Source organism: Pangasianodon hypophthalmus, chromosome 9 (assembly GCF_027358585.1).
Source record: "Pangasianodon hypophthalmus isolate fPanHyp1 chromosome 9, fPanHyp1.pri, whole genome shotgun sequence".
Lineage (NCBI taxonomy): Eukaryota > Metazoa > Chordata > Actinopteri > Siluriformes > Pangasiidae > Pangasianodon > Pangasianodon hypophthalmus.
Window position 1 is genome coordinate 21,800,682 of NC_069718.1, and position 19,088 is coordinate 21,819,769.

Consider the following 19,088-nt stretch of genomic DNA (forward strand, 5'->3'; position numbering starts at 1 on the left):
GGAGGTGATGCCAAGACCAACAGTGAAAGATCCATGTCCGACCCCATGCTCTCCATGAGGATTCCTCAGGGTTTTCCCTTTGGAGCAGTCCCACAACAATACACTGAGGCATGTTTTTGACCAAATAAAAGTAACTGATGTTCAGTTAGTACAGCTGAAAACCTCCTGCCCTACCCATATTTTTCTATTATTTGGGAGAGGCTGTATCAAGTGATGCAGGATGCTCAAAATAAAATGGAAATTATGCAGATGTTGAGACCAAAAAGCAGCAAGGGAATGTTTTTCATGTAGCTCATCATAATCCCATGCCTGGATAAGGACAAGACACTAAATCATCTCATGGCACAAATACACAAGGACATCAATTTGTGTAACTTCTGGTGGATTGTGCAGTGCATTACACGTAAGCACTACCATAACATCTTTGCATGTATTGAAAAGGACATTGAATAGGACTAGCTGCTAGAAACATTAGCTCTTTTTGAGCTGCCCTTGAATGGGCAGTTGGAGAATGTTTCTGTCAGGGCATTATGTGCTCTGCACAGGCACTCACTACAATCTTGACATAAAAAGGAACATATTTTATAAATAATCTGCTGGTCAGTGTACCTCCTGTCCTACTAGTATGTTATACCATCAAGGAAAATATGAATTCTGATTGTCTATCCAGGCTGCCTCTGCCACAGACTGGCAATACAGAGGATTAAACAGACATAGTAGCATCGTTTCACTTATATGGCACATCAAGCTGCAAGTTCAACAATAAGACACTGTGTGCAGATTGTTCATGATCATAAACCATCTACTGAAGAGGGTATTAAGGAGAAAGAACCTATGAGCTAGGGCTGTAGGACTCAAGTCTGGTCTTGGACTCAAATCCAGTCTTGAAACATTTTTGGTATTGTCTTGCAATCGACATTTGTACTAGAACTTGTCTGTGCCTTGGGCATTGGTCTCACTAAGTATAGTCTTTGGACTAGCATGCCAAACTATTGTAAAACTAAATGTTTTGGATGTGACATCAAAAGGAGATCCAACAACCCCCATTTAATCATGTCAGGATACTCCTGATTTGGAGTTAGTAAAACTTTTTTTTTTCAAGTATCTGTGTTGCTGAAATGTTAGGGACTGTTGCTAAAGTGCAGCAAAAAAGAGAAGTGTGAAAAGTGTGACATTAGCAACCACCTGATTTCTTTAGGATGTTGCTGCATAGGAGCTATAAAATGCAAGACACTCTAACCAATTACTGCCAAGAGAATATCATTAGAACAGTAGCTCTAAAACTAGTTGTACAACAAAAAGCCATTCTACAACACCCATTGGCCATATTTAAACTCATATATTTAATGAACATCTATTGGATTTTTAAATGATTTTTAGTAATAGGTACTGATAGAGAAATGTATGAGAGCTATTATATCATTAGTTTCTGTCCATAAAGGTTGCCTCTCTCTCACTCTCTCTCTCTCTCTCTCTTCTCAGAGAATACTGAAACTTGCTGTTTTGTTATAGTAGCTACTGCTCTGTGTTATAGCAGTCTTGCTTTTTTTCTGGTTGGAGCAGTTGTAGATGTGTATGTATAAGGCACCAACAATAGTTCAAACCCTACCACCATAAGTTCACCCATGGTTTTCAGTCTTGACTCTGTCTAACTTTCATTTGGACTCAAACTTGACTTGGCTTCAACCCCCTTACGACTCAGTCTTGACTCAATCTCAGCTAGTCCTCCTCTTGGACGTGTCTTAGACTTGACAATGTCTGTCTTTACTACAACACTACTAAGAGCAAAGGGAAGATAATGTCCAGGTGCAGGCTAACAACCAGTCCTCTCCAGGCTTCACACAAACACCCCAAAGCCAACTTCCTGTTGTGGAGGTAAAACCTTGTATAGTAAATCCCTGGTGGCTCAGAGGAAAGAGGAGAGGTTCATTAGGGGTATAGTCAAAGGAATAGATGAAGAGGCCCAAGCTGACAGTGAAGGCCTCCTTTTGTTTATTACCCTATTCTTAATTGGCACCTGTGATTTCACCACTAATTAGTGCATAACCTCTGTCTGTGCAATTCTACAACTCTGTAGTCTATTATGTAATCACTTAGCACTTGCATCGTGCACTGTATTAGAGAGCCCCCAGTGTCCAGAAGAGTGGAAACAAGGGAGTAGAAGGCAATGAAGTCGTACTCTGAGCATGTGCTTATCACACCACTTGCATGAGGCTCACATTGCCAATAGTATAATCTTTAGAGTTTACCAACAGTTACCAATAATTAATCAAAGTATGTCCACCATGGAATCCAATGTAACTATGCATGCTGAATAGACCTATTGTCTTAAGCCACAAAGCTTATGAATAGCAAGTGTAGGAAAGCACAAAAGATGGTCCGTTTTCCACTGAAACTCTTCAATAAACTTGATTCAATAAATTGATATTTTAAATTAATATATTAATATAATAAATTAAACTTAAACCTGTTCTTTATGATTTTACAACTGCATCAGAGAAATTCTCTCACCTAACCAGTTACATGTTCACATAGAGAACGGATGGCTTAAAACAAAAGTGATTCTCCTGAGCTGGGGATTACAGCCTGGTGGTTCTTGTGTCAGTACCTTCTAAAATGGTGCATTTAGCTCAAGAAAGGTATCAAAGACTGGTTATAACAAGACAAGCCCCTGCCTCAGAACAACTTTAAACTGCCTGACAGGCCTTGGGAAAAGGTTGTCATAAATATTGTCATTGTCAGATCATTCAGTGCTGCTACATGGAACTGCTGCTATGCTATAACTTTAGTAAACAACTAAAGCAAGTGGCCAGAAGTGACTTTTGTTTTACAGGCCATTTCTGAGGTAACTGACACTTTCCTTGTCACATTTTCCTTTTCTTTATTAGAGAAGGAAATTGGATCCAGAAGGGTTTATCCCAGTGCTCAAATCACTTTCTGTAGATGGACTGCTTAGTTAAATCACTTACCTTGTGATGGGAGAATGCTTCACCTGTGAAGCACAGACAAGTGCAAAGTAGACCGCCAGCCAGTGCAAGTATGCTCCCAACCCTTGTACAAAGAGGTCCAAAAAAGGCTAATTGAGACCTATTTGTGGAAAGCCTTTGTCTCAAAGTAAGAATATCAAAGAAGAAAATACCAAACCTAGAGATTACTATTAACAGTTATTGAATATACTCTTGCATGGTAGCTGTGTTACCAGAATGAAGAGAAAGAAACAAGTCCGGCAGTGATATGCTATGAGTAATATTTTAGTTATTTTCATAGCACAAAGATGAGGTTGTGCAAGTGTGGTAATCCCAGGATTACTGAGATACTATATTTGCTCTGAAGCTCTAATGTTTTTTTTTTTCTTTTCTTTCTAGAATGTTGTAATATGCTTTTTATATGTTCATCCACTAGGTGGCGAAAAGCTAGACTAAAGATATAACAGATGTTCCTAATAGAGAGGGAAAAGAGGTATAGTGGAGAAAGAGAAAGAGTTTGGTTGCAGCAGACCCATTCCTGTTTCCTTTTATTCTGATAATAATGCATACAAACCTTACAAAGATATTTATGAAAACATATGGTCATAATACAATAACTGAGTAATGTAAATTTGTGTATTTTTTCCCCTTAAACTGGTTTTGGTCACATCATCCCCCTCATATGACAGAGACATGTAGGAAATACATGTTGTCAAATCAGTTGTCTTGAATTTGTCAAAAAATCTTTGTCCCTTGAATCTGGTATGTTAATCTGATGGCAAAATTGACAAAACATTCTGTGTGACAGTTGGTGCCTATTGAAATAAGCCTTGTAAACCTTGATAATTGTTTTCATAGTTTCATTCATTCTTTCTTTCTTTCATTCATTCATTGAATTATTATTATTATTATTATTATTATTATTATTATTATTATTATTATCATCATTATTATTATTATTCAGTAACAATATACTTAAGAGTCACATACATTATATAACTATAAATGAATGCTATAATATTTAAATGAGACTCTACAGTCATAAATGTCTTATCAGATTAAAAAGGCCTTACATTATATCACCAACATCACCAATAATTACAGTGTAGTGCTGATTTGTAAGAGTTGCCTGTATCTTCTCTTTGTTTGACCTTACTTTGTTCTTCTCAGGTGTTGTCAGACAGGTGAAGCCCCTGGTTGGCCCTTTGAGCACAGTTCTGAAGCTAGCCATGAATTACGTCACAAATGGAGTCATCTCTCATCGGAACATCGTCAACGTTCACATCTATGTCTCTGAATTCTGGTTTTAAATAGACCACACCTAGCTATCATTTAGATGTCTATTTTTGAGCCTTAAATATGCACTCTAAAATTGTCAAAATGCTTGCATGTCACAAGATTATACAGAGTATAATAATAATAGGTAAACCTTTATTTTGATTATGTAGTTTAGACTGTCTATAAACTGTCATGAAGCAGCGTAACATATCTGTATGTTAACAGTATGTCATAAACAGTATCAATAGAGTCCACATGGACAGGATCTGAAATTGGGTGAGAACTAGAGATGAGTTGCTATCAATAGATGATCTGAACATCAACTACCATTTATTGGATTATCTAGATAAAATGAAAGCAAAATACTAAATGCGATAATCTATAGAGTGCGTATAGATTATCTACTAAACAATAACAACCATAAACTCCTGACTTCTTGTTGAGAATTTGTTGATAGCCTCATTCTTCAGAGTCAATCTGCAAAGCAGTCATTTGTCACGGATTTGTATAAATTAGTCTTACTCAGTCTGCAAATGGTCACCACTTATTTTTACATAAAGAAAGAGTTTGCTCTATTGCTATTTTATGATCTTTTTCATGTTTCTTGTTATGTTGAATTAATTATCATTCATTCATTCATCTTCAGTAACCACTTTTATCCGGGTCAGGGTCAAGCTAGTTCCAGCCTAACCCAGGAACACTGAGTACAAGGCAGCACACTGAATGGCACACCAGTCCATTGCAGGCCACTATGCACAAACATTCACAAACTCATTCACACTGAGGGGCAATTTAACATAGCCAATTCACTTACTGCCAGAGAAACCAGAGGGTATGTACACAGACATGGGGAGAAGATGTGAAACTTTGCACAGATAGTAACCAGAGCTCTGAATCAAACTGTCACCCTACAATTATTATTATTATTATTATTATTATTATTATTATTATTATTATTATTATTATTATTATTAATTCATAATGCATGCATGTTTTTTTCTGCATCTGTTTTGAGGAACTGGACTGAGACCCTGGGAGTTGTAAGCTTGTTTTTTGAGGCAGATGGACCCATGATGCTATTGTATGAACAAATAGTTGACTGTTCATTCACTAATTGTACACTTCTGTATGCAACTATTCATTTCATTATGAATGTATCATTAAAACAAATGTTATTTCAATTTGTTTTCCTAAAATATGCCTAAGCTATGTAAGCTAAGTATCCTAAAACATACTCAAACACAAAAGTGCCCACATACTATTAGTTTTCCTGGTAAAAATGAGTAATTCAATTATTACACAGACTTACGATTTGACCATAATTTAGTTGGGTTGTTTCAAATCATTACTAAATCAAACTTTCCATGTAACTTGGCTTGGTTGCCTGCACAAATAAAAGGCCTCTGTTTTTTCTCATTGGTCAATTTAAGACATACATAAATGCCAAAAATGTCCACAAGTTCTACAATCCTGTTGTTCACAAACTGACTGCAATCATGATATGCTATGCAAACTCGTATTATGAAGTTCAATTCTGCACTGGAAAATGCATATAGTACAGAAGGCTCAGAAAGCTTATGTGTGACCACATCCCTGCCAGCGGGGGCCACTGAACCGAGACTGTCTTTTCTCAATGTCAGGGGACATGAGGCAAGCAGCTCTAGCTCATTTGAGCAGATGGAGGGACTAGTCTGAACCATGGCTGGTTAATCATCACTGTGGTTGGGACAAAAACATTGCTGACCAGCACTTCAATGAAGAAGCATAATGTCCTCGACATACCTCATACTGCAGAGTTTACTCATCCTCGGAGAGTAAGCATTCCATAAAGTACAGTTTTCTCATAAACTTTGGCTGCCAGATGAGGATACATTTTTGCATATGGTTTAACTTAAATGTTACAAATTAAAGTTAAAGTGACAAATTCACTTACTGGGGTGACGGGTGGTTTTGCCAAACAAATATAATATATTACAAAGTAGGTAGCTTTACTAAATAGATTTAGTAATTATCCAGTAGCTACTATATTACCTCATTATCCAGATCTATATAAATGCCCCTTTTCTATTGTAAGAAGTGTCAGGACACTGAACCCAAAAATTCTAATGACCTCAGCCATCAGAAAGAGAACACTCCCCACCCGCAAGGAGAAAAGAGAGTATGTGTAGAGTAGAGCACAGCCAAATTTTCCTTCATTCTGTTATGTGTAGAGTAGCTGGTAGCTGCCACAGGAGTAATCATACTGTCATTGAATTATTGTGGGGCAGCAAACCTGTTGGAAGTAAGTGTGTGTATGTGTGTGTGTGTGTGTTGATATACTGAGTTGTGGCCAGGTGGTGGTCTGGGCATGCGTATGTAGGCATATATGTGTGTGTTTGAGTAGTGGTCAGAGCACAGGAGGAAAGAGGGTTTTTTTGGCTGTGGAGAGAGGTGAAAAAAGAAAGATGGAGAGGAGAGTGAAAAGAGAGAGAGGGAAAGAGGGATGAGGGAGAGTGAAGTCCAGTGTTTCCAGGGTCGATTGGGAGAAGGCCCAGTTCTGGGCAAGCAGACTATATAGGGTCATCCCTGTCACACACACACACACACACAGGCACACGTGCGCACATATGCACAGTGCAGGCACACACAGCCTGTGCGCAAGCACACACACACACACACACACACACACACAGTCCTTACTCTGTGCTTTTTTCCTGGCCAGAACCCCGTCCTCTACCGCAACACATGTTTTAAGATATAAGTGAGTTCTTTTAATAAAAATGTGAGGGTATTTCTCCTCTGGTTTTTCTAACCATTGTTTCTCATTATGTTGAACACAAAAATGCTACTTTGAAGAGAATGCTTCAGAAACATGCAGCCCTGTTGTGCCTGTTCATTTTTTTTTTTCACAAACGTTTAGTCACATCCTTCAAGCATTAAAACACTTTATTAAATTGCACTTTTTTTGTTTTGTGAATTGTATTTAAATTTAGATGCAATTTGCATTTATTTTTATATGAATGTGTGAGGAATAAGGAATGAATATGTGGAAAATGATTTTATCCAAACCAAGTAACGAGGGACAGGACTTGCAGCATATACTAATTGAACCAGTTCCCTATTTTATACTGCGGAAGGACAAATCTGCATCTATTACCATGTTACATAAAAAATCCCATCTGTGAATAGTCTGTCCTGAGTCAGGGGTTTCTCACTAATTGGCTCAACATTTCTTAAAATTTCTAGTCTTCATGTGTTTACAATCCTCAAGATCACAGAGTCAGATTTATATTCCTGTCCTCTGCCAATGTGATGTGCAGATGTAAATTATGTAGTCCATGCCTGGAAACTTAGACAACGGCCCATCCAAAATGATAAATATGCCATTAAAATGGTATGTACAGACACCAATCAGAATGTATGAATTGCCAGCAGTGGTTTCTCTTTTTGATTTATGCCAGCACTTCCCTTTTCTATTGTTAAAGATGACGTAACTGTAGTAACATTTGTCATTAGAATTCTCAAAGTAATTTTACTTACATATACACAATATCACAAAAAAAAGGTTGGATTAGTGCTAATTATATAGCAGTCCAACAGGTGGCAGACACACACAACGCTAGGCCTCCCTTTGGCATCACTTATCACATTACACACAATCCCAATTATGTGATGAGTGAGATTCACAAAGGTTTCTAGGATTGAAAGTGAGAATATTAACCCAAGGTTCTACCTTAATCCAAAAGCAATGCAAGTGAGTTTACATAAATTGCAGCTCCAAATCTAACCAACTCCAACCAGTTATAGCCATTTTCATGACAGAAACCCATGTCAGAAGACACACTAGATCCATCAAGAATGGTGGCATGGTTTACTGGGATATAGCCCACACTCATGAAAATTCATAATTTAAACAAGTGGCTTTCTTTTGATGTTCTTGTAGCCGAATTGGAAAAGCTAGAATGGTACCCCATAATTTCACAGGATACATTTTGATGCCCTGAGGTGGTGCTTACATAGATGTAAGTGTATAGAAATTGGATTTGAGTTTGACAAGATGTTGACAAGACGATGGCAGGTTAAAATGAAAGATGTGCAGTTGATATGACAAGAAAGGAAAACTGGTAAAAAAAAAAAAAAAATGAAATGCAAGGCGAAAGTGACTAGCAAAATCTAATACACAGAGCGGTAAATAGTAAACAAATGTTTGTTTAAGGAGAAAGTATCAACAGCATATTGTAGTGATAGTATAGTAGGACTGTACATGGTGAAAAATGAGAAGGCTCTAAGGATTTTAGCAGTGAAATGGTGATCCACCCATTGGTCATGATCCCTCTTTGCTATACTGACATAATCAAACCTTTTGACCCTACAGTTTTAATTTTCCTTGTCAGAAAAGAACACTCAGCCATGTCATAGCGTTGTTTTGTCTGAGGTGGTAAATACACACCCAGTCATTTTCCCATGAGTAGTGTGTCATAAGTCTCGAAGTATTGGACCTCTATTCTCTGGTTATTAAGAAATCAGGGGTCTAGACATAATGACAAACAGTAAAACTATGTAGCGTGTGCATTTTTAAATTATTACTTCATGTCAATCTTTTACATACATTGTGTCAGTTGTGAGATTTTACAACCTACTTTGAACCATTTTAAAGCATCTGTGCTATTAACTTTCATACATTTTTTTTTATTTAGCATATTTGATTTAATTATTCATTTAAAATGGACATCCTGGTATATGTACAGTAAGCTAAGTCAGGTTTTATTTTTCAGCTTCTAGTGTTTAGATATGCATCTGTGAATGCTATTACTCTAGGTAGATTTGCCTGTTATTTTCAGTATAGCTTGCTGTGTGGTGAGTACTTCTGAAAATTTGCCTTTTGCTCCTATTTAGGGAAGACTGTTAGTTGCTTCTTCTATTCAGCTCACCGCAGAGGCTGCACCACCAGTGCATTAAGAAAGCCATACCACTACACTGCACTAAGAAGGCCACAATGCCAGCTCTTCTCACTGACTTCTAAAGAAAGCATACTGGAGGTATCTTATTCAATGGTATGCAATCTTTCAGATCCTCTGGCGTATTTTGCTGATCCACTAGCATCACTGTCTTTCTGAATTCTTGTCATGTAAAATACATAGTGTGATAGTGTGAATTTTGAGTGGTATTTATTAAAACAATTTACAGAAGAATACACTGATGCTTAAAATGCCTGTGAAATAAACACAGATAAAGTAAATAGTAAAAAAATAAAATTAAATAAATGATGGTAGGTCGTAAATGATTGTCAGGCAGCAGATACAAACGCAGATGCAGGTAAACAATGGCTTTATTTAACAAACATGCAGGATAATATAAAATGTGAGACGAGAGCGTGGTCAAAAAACAGGCAATGGGCAGGCAATTAACAAACAATGTGACCCAGATTGGACAAGGGCAAAGACGTGAAAACCAGAATTGGATTGGAAAAAACAGATAGACAATGACAATCGAAAGGCTTGGTATAGCCTGGTATGAAACAGAGAGCATATTCTTCACAATGAATGGTAGGTGTGAGAGTCCTTATATACTGTGTGGCTGTGATTGAGTGAGTTCAGGTATGTGTGTTCAGTAAGCCAGGGAATGTGAGCATGACATTCTTTGTGGTTGTTGGGTACTGTAGTCCGTGGCAGCCATGTCTGTAGTGCTACCTCTGGGAGCGGAGTTATTCCTAGGCCTCCCCCTGGGCCGTGGAGCTGGGCAGTTGAGTGGCGTGCATGGAACTGTTGGCATAATATGGGCTCGAACCCACCTTCTTTCTTCAGGTCCGTAGCCCTCCCATTCAATGAGGTATTGCAATTTTCCCTCCCTCCGGTGTGAGTCTAGAATTTCCTTTACCATGTAAGCTGGTTCATCTTCAGTGTCAAGAGGTGCATTTGAGGTGGTGGGGGGATGTGCTCTGCAAGGGAAACTGGTGTTAATGGTTTCAGTCATGGGATGTGGAAAGATGGGGCTAGGTGGCTGTGACATGGCAGGTCCAGTCTGTACACAGCTTCATTTATTCGTTGTATAATCTTGAATGGACCAATGTAGCGATGTGCTAGTTTTCTACAACCATGATACAGTGGACAACCATATTCGGTCACCTGGTTCATAGCGGGGAGTATCCCCTCTGCAATGATGTGCGAACTCTTTGGTTACTTGGGCTGTGTGTTCAAGCTGTTGGTGGGCTTGTACCCATACCTGCTCACTCCACCTGAACTATTCATCCACTGTGGGTGAGTCGGTTGGGTTATCATTCCATGTGAACAGCAGTGGCTGGTATCCTATAACACACTGGAAGTCGGTTAACTTGGTGGCTGAGTGCCAGAAGGAGTTCTGCCCATGGAAGAAATTGTGCCCAGTCCTCCTGATTCTTAGCACAGAATGTGCATAGGAATCACTCTATTTCTTGGTTGGCTCTTTCTACTTGACCTCTTGCTTGGGGTTGATAACCCCAATATCTCGGAGCATTTGGGGCCACCAGTACTTGCCCTGGTTTAGTTGGTGGGTCCGGTGAGTGCTGGGATGTCTGGTGACTGAGGAGGCATGAGCCCAAGTGATGAGTTTGTCAAGGTTTTTATGGTCTATGAAGATGGTGAATGGGTGAATTGCTCCTTCCAACCAGTGTCGTCATTCTTCGAGTGTCAGTTTGATTGCAAGAAGCTGCCAGTTGCCAATGTCGTAATTGCACTCTGCTGGGGACAGCTTCCAGGAGAAGAAGGCCGCTGGATGGAGCTTGGGCTTTTCCCCAAACTGCTGTGAGAGGACAGCCCTCACCCCTACCTCAGAGGTATGAAAGGCTTTGAGGGATCAGGATTATTCAGAATGAGGGCCGAGGTGAATGCTGCCTTGAGGTGTTCGAAAGCTTGGTCTGCTGCAGAATTCCACTGAAGCATCTTGGGTCCCTTCTTCAGCAGAACTGTATGGGCTGATGCTATGATGCGGAAGCCTCTGATGAACCACCTCTAGAAGAATGAAATGTTGCAGTTCTTTGATATTTTTTGGTGGAGGACATTTTGTCCTTGACCAGGTTTTGATCCATGAGCACCCCCTCTGCTCCAATTATGTAACCAAGAAAGCAACTCTTGCCACCTGGAACGTTTTTCTCTTTTGACCTAGCATTGGTTGGCAAGAAGTTTGGCTAGCATTTGTTTGACATGAGCGATGTGTGTATCTTTGTCTGGGGAGTAGATAAGGATGTCGTCAATGTAAGCAACAATTAATTTTACCAGCATATCCTATAGGAAGTCATTAATCAGACACTGACATACTGCTGGTGCTGAAGATGGCCCATATGGCATGACACAGTATATAAAATGGCCAGAGATGGTGCTAAAGCCTGTTTTCCACTCGTCCCCTTCCTGGATCTGCACCAGATTGTATGCACTCCTCAGATCCAATTTTGTGAAGATTTTGGCCCCTCCACTGAGGGGACTTTTGGCAGAGGATAACATTATTTTACCGTGACTTGGTTGAGGCCTCGATAGTTGATATATGGTCATAGACCACCCCTTTTCTTCTCCACAAAAAAGAAGCCAGTGGATGCTGGTGATGTCAAGGGGCAAATGTATCCCTGTTACAGTGCCTCCTCGATGTAATCATTCATGGCTTGGTTGACAAGGGGTAAATTCGGTTATGAGGTGGTGTGGCTCTGGCCAAGAGCTCAATGGCACAATCATAGGGACGGTGTGGTGGTAGTCCACTGGCTTTGGCCTTGCTGAAAACCTCCTTGAATTCATGGTACTTGGGGGGAATTTCCACTTGGGACTGAGTCTCATGGCTTTCAATGGTTGTGGAGGCGATCCAAATCAAAGGAACTTGGAGACACTTCTCTTGACAATGCATTGACCAGTGTGTGATCTCCTTCTTCTTTCAGGAAATTTGTGGGTCATGACTCTGCATCCAGGGGAACCCGAGCACCACTGGGATCTTGGTAGTGACTGTGGAGAGGAGTGAGATCCATCCCTGGTGCATGGCGCTGATGGGAAGGGTTATGGATTAGGTGCAATGGGTGATGAACCCCACCCAAAGGAGAGTGGAGGACATGGAGAGGTTGTTGCAGTGGCTGAAGGGGTAGCTGGAGATTTTTGGTGAGGGTGCCATCTATGAAGTTTCCTGCAGTGCCAGAGGCAATCAGAGCTTTAACATGACAGACATTCTCTGAGTGTGTGATCTGAATGGGGAGCGCAAAATTCTGGTGAGAGAAGAATTTATAGTGACTCGCCATGTGGGAGCAAGAGTTGGAGGGTGCTCGCTCATGATTTGGCTGTGGTGCTGTAGTCGAAGGGCCTAGAGGAGCAATGTGCTTGATGCTGAGGGCAGCCACAGTAATAGCACAATTTCTATTTCTGACGCCTTTGGCGTTCCACAGGGGTTAGCTTGGCTTGGCCATGTTGCATGGATTCTGTGGGGTGGATTTCAAGAATCAGGATGGTTGTGGCTTTGACTCTCCCTCGATTCCGAAGCATGACATCAAGATGAATAGAAATGTCAATAAGGAAATCAAGGGTGGCTTGGTCATCCCTGCAGGCCAGCTTAGTGAGGATCTCGGCGTTGAGCCCCTGACGAAACACTGCCTTGAGAGCTGGTTCATTCCAGCTGCTTCCAGTGGCTAACGTGCAGAAGGTCAAGGTATATTCAGCAGTGCTTAAGCTCCCCTGCTTCAGGCTAAGGAGTCTCTCACCAATCTCCTTGCCCTTCTAATTTTGTGAAGTTACAAGTTAGCTTTGAAAAATATCTTTATCTGTTTTTATTACCAAGATATTTGCTACTTAGCAGTAGCTTGCTATCTGACATGCTAGCTATAAAAATGTTCTTTCAATGCGGGGGATTACCTTCCCCCAAAGGTAAACAGGGAAATATTTTTTAAATAATTTTAAATGGTTTTTAAATAGTTTGTTATATGGATTTCTTTTTATTGCAGTGATTTATTTATTTTTGTCTTACAAAACAGTGTAGTCTAAACAAGCACTGAAGCTGAAAGCCACCTCACCAACCACAAGTCCCACGACAAGATCTCACACCCCATATTTAAAGTCCGGTAAGCCATGCCCCACTCTCTCTCTCTATGCTACATTATGCCTCTATGTATTATCAACTGACATGGATTTCCTACCCCCTGGATATTCCAACGTCATACAATGGCCTAGTGTTATCTGCAGATGGATTTATTTTTCAACGCCAGTTATATTTTCAGTACTGGGCACATCCAGAGCCTGACAAGAGAAATAGGGTTAGATTTATGTTATATGTCACCTCTCCACTTTCACTGGGGACATGGTCGCTCCTTCCATGTTTTCAGCTCCTTCCAGTCCTCATACTTGCATTTTACATTTACATTTATGGCATTTGGCAGATGCTCATATCCAGAGCGACTTACAGAATTGCTATAAAATCCCTATCAATAAATACATCCTGATACTATCAGTCTAAAAAACTCTGTTGGGGAGTAGTATATTATAAATAAATATATATCATTATATAATATAGTATATTAACAATAAAAACACACACAGACAACACAAGAATTTTTTCATTTTACCTTTAGACATTCTGTTAAGTGGTCCAGGGCCTCCTCCTGCTCATAGTTTTCGCACTCCAAGAACCGCACCCTAAGGAGGGGTGGTTCTGTCACGGATTCTCCTCGTGCCACAGTTCCCATGGTGAAAAGCACCATGTGGTATGTTTGTGTTTGTTTCTGTTTTGGTCCTATCAATCCCCCACCCTCTCCCATTTTGTCATTGTCTTCTCATATTTGATTGTGTGCACCTGTTTTGTATTAGATTATTAACTTTTCTTGATTAGTTTGCCCAATTATTTTCTGTTTTGTCTGTGAAACTGTGCCAAGTCTTAACATGCATTTGTTACTTTAAGTCCAAGCTATGTTTCTGTGTTTCTGTGTTTCCTGGTATCAAATCTCACTTGTTTCCTTGGTTTATGAATATGAATTATCCTTGTGTGTTGCTACCTGCTTGTGTATTGACCCATGCTATAGATTAGGATGATAAACCAGACACTAAGCTTATGCACTTGAGTCCTGCCTTTCTGAACCACACATTATGCATACATTGTAATCATACATTGTAGCCTGTGTTAATTAAAGTGCAGTTTGCTGTGTTCTTTCCCATTGTTGATCAGAATTTACAGTTACAGAGCTCCACTATAAAATAGCCTAAAAATAGCTGAAACTGTTTTTTCTTGCAATATGTAAAAGAAGATTAGCTGGCTACCTTTTTGATTTACTAGTGGACTACCTCATTATGTAGGTTCATCTCAAAAAGTTAACATTTGTGTATTATCAGTTAAACACTAAAATTATGAAGATGTTTAATTTTACCTGGAAGAATCCATTTAAGGGCCCAGTTGTTTTCTGCATACATTAGCAACTAGGCATTATCAAATTCCCATGGACTGCTTTGCCTCAAAGATGCTCTTTTGAGTTTTTGAGTTTAATTGCATACTATTTGGATTATGCTATGTATCCAGATTTTGTAAACCCAAGTCAGTGCTTAAGCTGGCCATATGTAATTTTACAGTGGTCTATCAGACTCAATAATAATGGAAATTATAGTATTTCTCAATTTTGCCAGCTATTGTAGAGAAAGCAGGAGTAGGGAGCCCATTCTAATTATACTCCCACAATATCACAGTATTACTATAGATATAGTGGTATTAGTAGAAGAGTGGTAAGACCACATCATATTAATGCCCTGCTTGAAAGGTCTGAAACTGAGTTGGGATGATTACAGGCAAAATATCTCACTCTCCAATGTTTAAGCAGATATAAAAAATAAATGATGACACCTTCTCAATGATGTCCATTTGTTCTTTCAGCAGTGGAAACAGTACATAAAGAGGATGTTTTGCATCATCAACAGGTACCTCATTGGAATTACACTCATACAGGGGAGTGGTGGCTCAACAGTTAAGGCTCTGGGTTACTGAAGGTTGGGGGTTCAAGCCCCAGCACCAGCAAGCCTCCACTGTTGGGCCCTTGAGCAAACCATTTACATGAACATTTATGGCATTTGGCAGACACCCTTATCCAGAGCGACTTACAAATGTGCTTTGAAGTCTCTATCAATAAATACATTCTGATTCCTGATACTGGTTCACTAGGTCACAAACTAAGAACACCATCAGTTCAAAAACTCTGCTGGGGGAGTAATATAGTAACAAGTGCTCAGACAACACAAAGTTGTTGCTGCTTTGTTTTTTTTTTTTTGTTTTTTTTTTTAAATAATACAAAGCCCTTAACCCTCTCTCCTCCAGGGGTGCTGTATCATGGCTGACCCTGCACTCTGACCCCAACTTCCTAACAAGCTGGGTTATAAAAAGAAAATAACTTCACTGTTGTACACATTCACTGCTTTAATGTATATGTGACAAATAAAGGCTATTGTTTTTGAACGATGTGCTAAGTAATTTTTTAATGAGCTATGTCATGGAAAGAAGCAGACAAATGTTCTGGTGTGGCTGTTGGCTGTTGGTAAGCTATTGGCCAGGCAAGGGAACTAATAGCAGCATTGTTATGCCTTTATGTGCTATATATGGGTACTGATGTCAGACCTCTATTTCAAAATAAGGACCCTAGCACATGAGAGTATTGATTTATTCTCCGGCCATTTGTCTTTCAGATCTTTTGTAACTATTCTTAATTCTCAGGTCTAGTAGAAACCTCTGCAATTTCAATTAAACACAGTGTCTGTTTTCAACATCTGTTTATTCATGTAGGCGAGTCCCCTAAAACAATTCAGACATTCTGTTATTTCTCAAATTCCAGGACAGTTTTTTTGGTATGCAGCCTTTTGTTCTGTGGCTGGAAAATCATGTATGCCTAAACTTCTTTAGTCTCTTTTAGTTTCAGTAGAAAGAAACTCAGACCAGCTCCTTTTCACCACAACTGAGTGCAGGCTGGTTTTGTCTCACAGACTGCACAAGTTGATGACATCCTGAGGGATGCCTCATAGCATGGTTAAATGATTATATAAGTAATAACCATAAACTTAGATACACCAAGATGGATGCAGCTTAGTTATTAAGCCTTCTCAACAATATTCTTCTGTATCTGATGAAAGTTGTGTGATCTACAGCCTGTGGTGGATCAAGACACAAACAGAGGCTTGGATTATTATATTTTGACATGCTTTTTTTTTATAAACTTCTTAAAAATCTGGAACCGTCCTCTCCAAGGCATCCACTGACCATGGACCAAAGAGAAGCACACCGCTGCACTCCCCAAATTAGCACCGTCACATCATTTACTCCTAAATGAAAGGCTGTATAATTACCCTAGACTCTCAGTCACTCATTGCTCCCTCACTCAAGCTGATATCGTCTTAAGAAAAATCCATTTAAGTTCAAGGTCAGAATTGCACGTGACCAAGACAGATGCTTTGTGCATTTGCTGTGTAAATATCTGAATAACCATGTGTGCAATTTTGGTATTGACTCGTCTCTAACTCAACTATCTAACTTCCTAACTCAGGTAACTTAACTGTGAATACAGCCAGTGGAGTGGTTGTTACTATAATTTGTTTCATAATTGTCTGTGTTTTTTTTTTTTTTTTTTTTTAACTACGGAGGGAACAAACAATTCCTTTTTATGTTCATTCTTTAGTAATAAATCGCAACTCTCTAATTAATAAGTAGTTATTGCATTTTTTATTTTTTCTTGCATAGTTACTGGGTTAATAAGGAGCCTTATTTAGAAAATAGCACCTCTTTAATTACTGTTATAGGGCAGAGGATGCAAATATCTAATTTTGCCCTGTAAGACTGTTGGTTTTCTTAACACCTTTTCTCATATTTCCTCCTTTAATCTTTGTGTCAAAGGAGGTGAAATGTGGGATGTTTATAGCTTCATTCCATTTCTCTGCCTAAACCAGTTTAGATCAACCTTCTGCTAATAACACATTTTGCTGTGGTTGGGCTTTCTTCAAATACTTAGTATATGCACACAAATTCTGTTCCCCACCTTACCTCTCCCTGGTCTTGCTCAAGCAACCACATGCCATGGCCAAATTATAAAGCCCTAAGCAATACTGGAAATGTTAGAGGAAATGGGAACAAAGAAATGGAAAGACATTTCAGGGTGTTTGACAAAAGTAAATAGTGAGTACGAAAATTACATATTGTAGTTTAAAGTTCAAAGGTATTTTTAAATATAAATTTTATCATTTATTTTAAACTAATTTAAATTTATTTACCAAGTGCCAAATTATGCTTGTTGAACTACCCTAGTGTTGTGTGCATTGTCAGATGGTGTGATCCGAGAGTTCTCCAGGGAGATCACATGATCTTGACATGGGGATGCATCACAAGGGATATACTACAGTTCAGTTGGCAGCAGCTGCCAGGATTTAGTTTCAGGTGATGAACTGCCATCCACGGCAAGATGTCCACCAGACATACTGAGATCTGTGCAGAAATATCAATGTCTGAGGGAGGAAAGGAGAGCATAACAGTGGTTTAAATTGAATGTTAATTACAGACACAATGTAAGCACATTTTGTGACTGCATCAAGTTGTGTTTGGCGCTGTGCTTTTATTATATTATTATGCACATCTAACCCTAAGTCTTGTTAATACAATATAAGATTTTACATAGTTACGTTACCACCACACATACATTTTACTTAATTGGTTTAAACAGTTGTGAAAAATGTAAACACTACCTACATTCCATAAATCATTTTCATGCACTCTGGTAATGCACCGAATTTTTTTTTTTTTATTTAAGTAAGGTTTACATGGCACCAAGGCTTATTCACATTAAAACAATGTAAGCAAATTTAACTAACAATTTTCTTTCTTATTTAATATTTAAATTTTACTCAAACTTGAGTTAAATGGTTAACTTTTAAACCAGTAAAAGAAGTACATCAACTTTGCAAATCATTTGTCATCATTACTACTTAATGGCCACTAAAACCTAATAGTTTCAACCAGAAATAAAACACCCATGGGTATATGCAATTACATCAGCCTTCATAAAGACTGAGCTGGCAAAAACCAACATGACTACTTAACTAACTTGCCTCCACAGACAAACCATAAACCTGACTGAGAAATGCAAAGACGGTGAAGCAAAAAAACTTTACAAAAACACTTGATCTTTCAAAACATTTCAGAATACAAAAGCCTAAGGCCTTAAAGCCAATACAAAACAAGAAATATTGACAATAACCCCTCCACAATGTTAAAATTAAATAACATTTACTAGTTCCACAACAACGTATATGCAAATCGAGTCCAAAAACCAAGCCCTCAAATTAGTACACAGTTGGTTCAAGTAAACATTACTTCTTTTTTCTAGTTTTGAACTTGCAAAATAATAAAATTTAACTCAATATAGTAAGCAAAAATATACACTTTGAGTTTTAGCCACATATTTACATTAATTAGTTTAATACAGAATTTAAAGCATTTAATTAATTCTAATTGTTTATTTTTTTTGTGTAAAAAATCACAGACTAGTTTTGTCATATTTACTGAACCACTGAATAATTGTTTTGATGTGTCCACATATCCAGTCCTTCTGGTCAGAGATCTTGAGGAAGATACAGTATCTGGGATCTCCAGCTTTAGCATCCCACAGCTGTCCCTCGGTCCCAATACTCTGTGATCTTTCACACAAATATTCGCACAGCTCCACCCATTGTGTACTAAAATTGCCAAAAAGATCATATAACTAAATCAGAAGGACAGCACTAAAATATTCTCTCTGCACTGGCTTACCCTTCTAACAGACCACTCATGATTAGAAAAACCTACAGCAGCTCTCAGAAAGAGAAGCAAATCTTATCTAAACACCTGCTCCCCCTTTACAGTGTTACAGCCGTA

General features: G+C 38.8%; 1 protein-coding gene and 1 long non-coding RNA gene across 4 annotated transcripts in view; both read left to right on the top strand.

Annotated features, from left to right (window-relative positions):
• fbln1 (fibulin 1) overlaps positions 1–5,425 on the top strand; it is a 28,084-nt gene extending 22,659 nt beyond the window's left edge. For all 3 annotated transcript variants that reach the window (XM_034307511.2, XM_026919783.3, XM_026919782.3), the window contains one exon: positions 4,137–5,425. In XM_034307511.2, the coding sequence (XP_034163402.2) occupies positions 4,137–4,276 (140 nt within the window). In that variant the 3' untranslated portion in view covers positions 4,277–5,425. The remainder of the gene's footprint in view (positions 1–4,136) is intronic.
• A 7,219-nt stretch (positions 5,426–12,644) lies between these two features.
• LOC117598074 (uncharacterized) lies at positions 12,645–15,638 on the top strand. The gene is made up of 4 exons (XR_004578796.2): positions 12,645–12,875; positions 13,198–13,284; positions 15,078–15,121; positions 15,516–15,638. It is a non-coding gene; the product is annotated as an uncharacterized LOC117598074 (long non-coding RNA).
• The last annotated feature ends 3,450 nt before the right edge of the window (positions 15,639–19,088 follow it).